Here is an 8,988-nt window from a genome sequence, read left to right on the forward strand (position 1 = left end):
CTCACTTAGGTAAGAATTTAAATCGTAACCTCTTCCCTAAACACTCCACACTTTAATGACGTACCATAAAGCCAAAGCAGAAAACTCACTGTCAGTAAAGATAAATCCTGCGTGCCACCCCGCAGAGGCTACTCTTCCAGTCCTTGCTCCACTCATCTGCTTCACATTCCCCACAGAGTGAAAGACAACCGTTTACCCCAAGGCTGGCCCAGCCCAGATTCCAGCAGAAGCAAAAGACCTTTAGCAAAGGTAGGTCCACTGGAGACAGCAGCTTGCTGTGGAGAGATCCTCAAGGCTATCCCATGACTGGCACTAGCATAACATATCAGCACTGCAACCTAATTAACACAGCACGAGTTGGAAAGCCAAGTAGTACCTTGCCACAGTACTGCCCTTCACAGATCGACCAGCTCACCCAGGCCCGGTTCAAGGTCTCCATCATACTCCACGTCCTAAGGTGAAAGCTTCAGCTCCGCAGAAACAGATCCTGTATCAACGGTTAAACTGTCTCCCTGAGCCCAGACCCAAGGCACAGCCATGACAACAAAGAGATCCAGATAAAAAAGGTAAGGAAAGAGATCTGCTGCCAGCCTGGAAGCAGGGGAGGGGAGCCTCTGAACCAGCAGTGTGGCCAGAAACCAGTCACAGTGATGAAAGACCACACCAAATTCTCCTCCTGATGTATGACATCACTTAAAGACAAGATAGTTATATTGCTACTTGCCTAGACACGGTGGTATTGTTACAGCCACATAAAATCTATGCGTATATGGTGCAGTAGAGGAATTCACACCCCAGTTAAGAATCAACTATACTAGCACATTCAACTGTTCAACAGTTATTGCAAGCACAGTTACAACCTCAGTGCAACGAAGCTGTACAGCCCCAGCTATCAGCCGAACGAGCCAGCTACAGTCAGGTGCTGCAGATGCTCCCAGGAATGACTGAGTATTCACACTGTCTAATTCAGGAAAGAAATGCCACGAAAGCAGCATCATCCCAGAACACGGCGTGGAGCTGTGGGGGAAGATGCACCCGCTACCTTCTCCCAAGCAGCCCCCCGTCCCTGTCACACAAGGCTGGGAAACAGAAGCAGCTTGTGGCTAAAGTTGGGTCCTTCCATCAGAACCGGCGAGGCAACGTAGCTGCAAAGAGAACCTAGCTGCAAATGATGCTTTCTGCAACACAAGCTGGGCAAATCAATTATGTCTAAGCAACAGGTCATTTTTTCCACCCTCAAGCAGAACTAGTACATGTTTCACTTTGCAAGAATTCCCACACATTTTCAGGCCTCTGTCCTTCCTGGTGACTTTTTATTTGTCTCACGTTTGGTTTCTACCATATAGCAGATGGCAGTCTCAACTTGGCACAATCCAAACGCTAGTGGGAAACTGCATGGCTTTGCTTTCCCGTAACTCTGCAGACACCAAGACATCCCCTTCTCTTGCCATTTCTCCCTTCTTTTGCCTTGATACGCTTCTTCCAGTCACAACCAGAGTAAGTTACTTGTTCAGACTTAAGTTTCTGCATTTGCTCAGAAGTCTGCATACACCCTGTCCCCCCACCTTCTAAAAATACTTAATTTGCAAATATGTTGACACACTCTGCTCGTCAACCTTAGCGGTGCTTTCAGAGAGAGCCTTCAAAGACACCGCATTCTTTGCCTCCTCTTTCCCTGTTTCAGTAAAATAACTCACATGGGCTACTGCTCTGAAAAGAAATCTAGCCCTGCCTTTAAGTTCAAGGTAGGAGAGATGTGTCAAGGGAGCAGCTTCCTAAAGGTTTTACCACTATAATGCAGCTCCACACCCTGCATCAGCACCTGCTGCGCTCCCACTCAGGGTCAGAAAGTCCATCTGCCCAAGCAGAGGCGTTAGCAAACTGTTGCTGAACAGAGCCGTTTGCAGGAAGAAAGCCCTCATTTCTAAGACTTTGAGAAGTTTTCCAAATGTGATTCAGATGGGATAGCTCAGGCCTAAGCCTGCAAGGAGACTGCTAGCTGTTGCTGATACTTTATTTTGCCAAGCATTTACAGCTTAGATTAGCAGGAAAAAAAAAAAAAAAAAAAAAAACAAAAACCTGACCGTAGCTCTGCTAACTATTCAGAACTGCAAAGACGAAAGGAACAAAGAGTGATTGTCAGTTTAACACTGACACTGGAAAACTGCATGAAGGAACAGCAAAGCCCTGACAGAGATCATAAGGGAAAAACATAGTGACTAATACCACTTCTCCTTGAGCTGCTGCAACGTCCACACGTAAAGACATGGCTGCAACTTCTGGGGCACGGAGTCTTTCACCATGACTGTTTTACAAAAACTAACTGTGGACTGAAAGCAGAATTCCTTTGTAGGGGAGAAGCAGAGATACTTGATCAAAGTCTGAGCACTCCAAGCTACCAGAAGTGCATGTCTGACAAGGCTAGACTTCTCACAAGGGCCTAACGTGCTTATCGCCAGCCTTTTACCCTCACCATCATCTGGCTAGAAAGGTGAATTGCCTGTAGCACAAAACTCAGGCCCCATTTGCTCTCACTCACACATACTCTACAGATACCTGCTGCTCCTCCTTCCCTCCTCACCGAATCAGAAAGATCAACTCATTAATTTTGTACAGTGTCAGACAGTTTGCAATTCAACTTTGGAAGAGCTAGGAGATAACAAACACTTCTATTTTAGAAAGCAAGATACAGACAAAAGCTCCTTCTAATTGCTGCCAGCAGAGACGGGGTTTTGAGGTTTTAAAAATTATTTTTCATTGTTTTGATCTGTCAGATTCTTGCTAGCCAGAGATGAGTGAGAAAGCCAGCTTTCTTAAGTAGGAGTGGAAAAATACCACAGGACGTTCTTGCTAGGATGTTACCTTAAAGTTTGAGAAGCAGTCTTACCCTCACCGGCCTCTAACTGATCAGCTTCTGGTAAAGCTGAAGCTCTAATCTTCTCCCTTGGTTTTCTGACCAAAGACTGCCACTTACCTCATCTATCTCAGACACGATAAAAGCATTTCCTTGCCCTTATGCTCCCTTAACATTCTGATAACATTCTGCAGATTTCATTGAGATTTTACCAAAATAGCTGGTGAGCAGCAGAGGTGCCCCAACTGCCACGTGTGAATTGAACGTCTAGCTCCAGCTTCCTCCATTTCCCGTCCCTTTGATCCACTGCAGGAACAACCAGCACATGAAACTGGGACACTGCTGCTGGGTCACTATTAGGAGTACATGAGTAAGGGAAGGTGGAGACACCGAGGAGTCCCTGGCCCTCCACATCACCCTATTAGGCTTTGCCCCCTAATCCACCCCAGAACAGGTCTTCCTACTTCACAGGAAGAGGAAGCGACTCTCCCAAAGGCCGGAAAAGCCTGTTTCACTGCCCCACACCTCTCGTGCAGGGGAGCCTAACCTGACGCTTCTGGTGGCAAAAGTTACAGCATCTCTTCCCCTTACAGGACCCAAACAGACCAGGATAATTTTAGCTAGGACTCCCTGGAAGCACGATGCGCATTTACACGTAACCAGCATAACCTTGCTTACAGCAAGGACTGCTAGCATCAGCAGCCTTCGTCAGGTGGTGGTTTAGCAGTTAGCACACATATTACATTAAGGAACAGCAGTATCATGACATCTAGGAGATACTCTGGATCCAGAGGGCTCAACTAAACCTCCTACACACGTTTTATTGTGCTTGCAGCATCTTTACCATGAAGTAGACATGTACCAAGGATCACTGATGAGGAAACTTGGGCTGTGGCCCCAGTAAGCCATTACCCCCAGCAGCCTCCCGCTCCGAGCTGGTCCTTCAGCCTCACTTCTCCCAGGACCTCTCCAGTACCAGCTTTAATGCTGTTCTCTGCAACATTCATCTATTCCAAACTACGTGAGAGCTGCTGCTAAAGGTAGATGTGCTTATGCTACCACATTCTGAATTGGGGAGAGCCAAAACGCTAACTGTACATTTCCAAAACACACCCCAGCCTCCCTCAGCACTGCTACAGGGACCTGCAGCTGTTTTCACAAGCTGCAACAGATGCTCGCAGCTCCCCAAGCTCTTTCAACTTCATGGCAGAAGTCATCTACACAGTCCCATGCTTGCTGGGACCTCCTCGTGAGTACAACACACACTGCCGTCAACGCTGTGAAAAGGCACAGCTGGATTATCAGCTTCGGCAGTCAAAATTCACTCTGCTGCAGGGAAGGAAAACCCTGGCTCTCCACTCCTTTTTCTCACAACCCCACCCCTTCCACAGCTACATCATAAATCAGATTAAAAAAGTTTAGGGAGACCTGTGGCTCTTCCCTCCTGCCTGAGTCAGTTTTCAGCTGAATGATTCCCCTGGCCTACTCTGCACAGAAGAACAAACACCAACACTAAGAAAAGAACAAGGCAGCGGCTCGGCTTCCGCAAGCTGTCCAAAGGCAACCTGCCTTTTGGGTGGCCACAGAACGATGCCAGCGCTGCCCCAGCTAGATTGACACTGGTTCAGATGAGCCTACGGAAACTGGAGCCACAGGGGTGGCTACAGAGTCACCCTTCATTTTTATTTTATTGAGTTGTATACTGAGACAGTTGCTTTCTCTGCTATTTTACAGCTCCAGAACCTACAGTTCTTCCAATTGCTCAAGCCCAAGTGGCTTCCTAACACACGCGACAAGCCACTGCTGAGTTGCCCCCAGAAACAGGTACCACGTCACCACTGGCATGGGGCAGGCTGTAAGAACATCCAGCAATTTTACTTCTGGTAGGGGAAAAAAATAAATCAAAGTGCAAGGACGATATAAGCAGGATTAGAGCCTTTAACACTATGCAAACTCCAGGAGAGCTTGCTTTTTGGGGAAACGGAGCTAAGCGCTTTCACTGGAAGGTGAAGGGTTGAGAAGGATAAAATAAGTGCCGGTAAGAGAAGTAACAGAGTAACTGCTGCCTCGGTCCCTGCCGCCCTCCCTGAGCCAGTTGGTCCCTCGGGAGGAGCCCAAGCGTGCACGGGGGGCAGAGAAGCCGGTACGATCCAGCCGTTCCCCGGTGCCAGCTGGCACGGGGCGGGCAAGGGGCACAGCGGGGCCGGCGGCGAGGCGGAGCTCTGCAGCCAGCACGGGCCCCGCGTCCCCTCTCCCGGTCCCTGCGGGGCCGGGGCAGCACCCACTCCGGTGACAGCCTCGCCGGGGCGGCCGGGGGGAGCTCATCGGCTTGTGGGGGGGGGGGAACCAGCTAAGGAGTCGCGGCCGGGCCGAGGCCAGCGGGGAGCCCAGAGGCAGGCGCAGCCCTTTTCCCGTGCGGGAAACACGGCCATGCTTCCGTGCCGCGGCTGAGCCTTCCCCGGTGTCCCCGGGGGCTGGCGGCCCTCCGGTCCTATCCTCGGCGCCCCCCCTCCCCCCCCCCAAGCCGGTTTTTCCCTCCAAGCCCAAGGCCCCGAACGGCCACGGGGACACCGGGCGCTTCACCACGCGGCGAGACAAAAGGGCACCGGGAAGGGGCCGCCGGGCCGCGCCCTCCCCTCGCCCCCACGGCGGCAGGCCCGGGGCCCCCTTCGCTCCGGTTCCCGATCCGATTCGGACCCCCCCTCCCCTCTCTTTCCCTCCCTCCCCTCCCCGCCCGCCGCTGCCGGAGCAGCCGCCCCCGCCGCCCGGCCCCCCCCGGCGGCCGCCCTCCCGCCCCCCGAGGCGGCGCGGGCCCCGCCGCTCACCCACCCGCGGGCCGCCTCCAAGCTCTTGATGAGCTTCTTGATCTTCCAGATCTCCACGTTGCGGTCGGCAGCGCTGGGATCGTCCGCCATCTTCTCCCTCCTCCTCCTCCTCCTCCTCCTCCTCCTGCTGCGGCGGCTGCGGCCTGCGGCGGGCCGGCGGCACAGACACAGCGGTTAGACCCCGGCCCCGGCCCGGCCCCGCCGCCGCCCGCCCGCCGCTCCCTCACCTCAGGCCCGGTCCCCCCCGGCGGCGCGCGGCTGGCGGCGGCGCTGACGTCGGACACCGGCTGCTCGCGCTCCCCCTCGCCGCGCTGCATGTGTTGCAATCGGCTCACATGGGGGGCCTGTGACATCACTTCCGGGGGACCGGGGCCGGGGGGAGGGGAGGGAGGGGGGGCCGACCGCCCGCCCCGCCCGCGCGGGAGCGGGGCGCCGCGCCATTGGCCGCCTGCCCGGCCTGCCCCGCCCCCCCGCCCGCGGCGCTATTGGCCGTTGCCCCGCGCGGGGCACTATGGGGCGGGTAGTCCGCGGCCGCGGCGGGGCGGGGCGGCAACGTCGGCGTCTCGCGAGAGCTGCGCGCTTAAAGGGCCCGCGCCGAGGCGGCAGCGGCGTGGCCGGGGGGCAGCGACCCACCGCGGCACCTTCGGCCGGGTGTCCGTGGCGGGCTCCGCTGCCACTCACCCGCGGGACTTGCCCCGGGGTCACCCCTCCGCCCACCCCACGGCCGTGTGCCGCCCTCTGTACCCTTTCCCACCCGGGTCCCCCAGAAGCGCCCGGTGCCTCCCGGCGGACATGTCACCTTCCTGCTGCCCTTATAGCTGCCACCGCCGGCAGCGGGCAGGAGCCGCACGATGCCCGCTGAGATCTCGGCCGAGCGCTGGCGGCACCAGGAAAATGGTGAACGTCTGGAGAAAGGCCGGAGGTCTCGGACAGGCTGGCGAAATGGCACCCAGCGAACCCCGGGGCGGAGGTGGCCGCCTGTGTCCCCGTCCTGCCCGGGGAGGATGAGCACCGAGCTGCCCGGCGTCGCGGGCCACCCTCCTGCTGAACCCCCTCTGGTTCCCGGGCGAGCGGGGGTCACGCCGGCCTCTCCCCAGCGCAGCACGGCTCCCCGTGTGCCCCGGCAGCGCCCCCGGGCTGGGGCTTCTCGTATTTGTGCGTTACTCGAGGTGACTCGTCCGGGCAATCCCGGCCTCTCGGGGCCCACCCGCCTCTGAGCGCGTCTCCAGGAACCGCATCGAAACAGAACCGCGGCCCTGGTCCTGGGATCGCAAACCCACAACCTGCATTTTTGGGTTCTTACTGTTTTTTTTTTTTTTTTTTTTACCCTGAAGGCACCAGGCAGCGGGGCTGGGACCGCCACGGCACAGGGAGAGCCTGCTTGGTTCTGACTCTCGGACAGCCCAAAATGGGACCGGCTGGAAACAGTGATGGAATGACACTGAAGCCATTTACTCCTTTCTTTTATTAAGTGGTAGTAGAGGGGCTGCTTCCCTGCTGCCCTCCCGGAGGCGATGCTCCCCTGGTGATGCTGAGGAGCTGTATACAGGGGGGTTTATGGCCCTGGTGTCTCTCCAGCCCCAATCTGCCTCCCTGGGACATCGGGCTTCTGGCATTTGCCACCAGCCTGGCCACCACCCCTGCCCTGCCCGGGGGCAGCCTGGCCTCCGTGCTGTGCCCTGCCGGGATCGCGCTCCCAGAACTGCAAGCACTGCCACAGCCTGAGCCCGCTGGAGCCTCCTCTCCCTCTCGGCTCCCTGGCCCAGCATGGCCCCGGGTAAAGCAGCACTGAAGCCCTGGGCAGCACGGCCACCTGAGCAGAGACAGATCTGGGACTCAGCCTGAAGCTGGGTTTTTCTATCTACAGGGTCACACTGGGGAGACGCTGTGAATTTCTGAACTACCTGGTTGGACTTAAAGTCCTGTTTCTCTTCTGGGGCTGAGCACGTATCAATTTCAACCCTTATGGGTATTTCTTCCACGTGCATCTGGTCCCACGCAGCCCTTTATAATCCTCCTCAGAACAGTAAGACAATGGATTATGCTTGGCTTTAGGAGATGATCTGCTAAGATGGAAGTTTCTGTGCCTGATATGACAGGGACAGCGCAGGCAGATGGGCAGGTGGGCAACTTAGCCCGCGCTTGCCCGGCAATCCTGCCCTTCCCATTCAATCCAGGGACTCTACTCCACAAAGCACGTGCTGAGCGTCCCAGTTCCCACCTCCCAGCCCGACGCACCCACTTTGCCGTGGCACTTTCTGCTCCAGCACTTCCCCATGCGACAGACGCTGCCGGCAGCTCCCCCCGCAGCTTTCCCGCCGGCTGGCCGGCACAGATGCCGAGCAGCGCCCGTCTCCGGCAGCCGGCACAGCTCCGTGGGAACGAGGGGGCAGAGCCACTGAGTTAGAACTTTTTCAGTACGCTGTTACGCTATTTAGAGAAGCATTGGAAAAAGGAGCTGTGCCTTCCCAGCGCGCTGGCAGTCACTGTCTCGCGGAGAAGGGGGAGAGACTCCATCTCTCTCTCCTCCTGTGCGGTACTGCAATCCCCGAGGAAGCCCAGCACCTCCTGCCCGTGCAGGCAACACGGCATGCTCACCAGGCATGCTCCCCAAACATGGCACAGGCGGCAGAAAATGCTTTTAGGAAAGGAAAAGAAGCCACTGCGGGCAAGTAGAGATACCCCACGCCTGACTGAAATCTCAGCCTTCCCTCCCCTATTGAAGTCAGGCAGGAGCTGCGACGCTGGAATCTCCTATCCCAGTCCTGTTTGTGTTACTGGCTGGTATGAAGGCAGCGTGGCTCGCAGAGCCCCACGAGGCTGTGCCTGGCATGGACCTGCTCCCACCCACAGACCACACCTTGGGAGGATGCGTGCAGGTGGAAGCAAGCAGCACAAACATCGCTCAGTCACCTTTTTCCCGCAGAGAATACATGCAAACTTTTCTTAATTACTATCATACACAGACCAGTAATTTCTCTCAGAGCTGCAGCACTGCTGGGGCTAAGATGAGTATTGGCCTACACGGAAAATGACAGTGGGCCACAAACCCCAAAACACTCTTTCTCCCAGTGCTGACAAACACCTTCCCAGGGGCGGGACGGCAGCCGTTAGCTCCTCAGGACAGGAGTTGCTCCTTTTCACGAGAAATAAAGGCCCAGTTGCTGCATGTCCTGCCTTGCTGGCAGTTTTTCACAGCAACTGGTCTCAGCATGACACACATTACCCAATTTCACTTCTCCCTCCTCGGTTCGATAAGCTCCTTCTCTATAAGCTAAAGAACAGCATATTAAAAAATAAAGAACATCT

The 8,988-nt window shown here is 55.8% G+C and overlaps 1 protein-coding gene across 2 annotated transcripts in view; it reads right to left on the reverse strand.

The window, feature by feature from the left end:
- The window catches only part of ETF1 (eukaryotic translation termination factor 1), a 28,249-nt gene extending 22,227 nt beyond the window's left edge, over nucleotides 1–6,022 (reverse strand). The window contains exons 1-2 of one of the 2 annotated variants that reach the window (XM_042790286.1): nucleotides 5,907–6,022; nucleotides 5,680–5,822 (exon numbers count right to left, since the gene is read on the reverse strand). In XM_042790286.1, the coding sequence (XP_042646220.1) occupies nucleotides 5,680–5,822; nucleotides 5,907–5,996 (233 nt within the window). In that variant the 5' untranslated portion in view covers nucleotides 5,997–6,022. The remainder of the gene's footprint in view (nucleotides 1–5,679; nucleotides 5,823–5,906) is intronic. The other variant, XM_042790287.1, reaches the window with a different exon arrangement.
- Nucleotides 6,023–8,988: the final 2,966 nt, after the last annotated feature.

Source organism: Tyto alba, unplaced genomic scaffold (genome assembly GCF_018691265.1).
Source record: "Tyto alba isolate M040663 unplaced genomic scaffold, T.alba_DEE_v4.0 Super-Scaffold_17, whole genome shotgun sequence".
In the NCBI taxonomy this organism is placed as follows: Eukaryota; Metazoa; Chordata; class Aves; order Strigiformes; family Tytonidae; genus Tyto; species Tyto alba.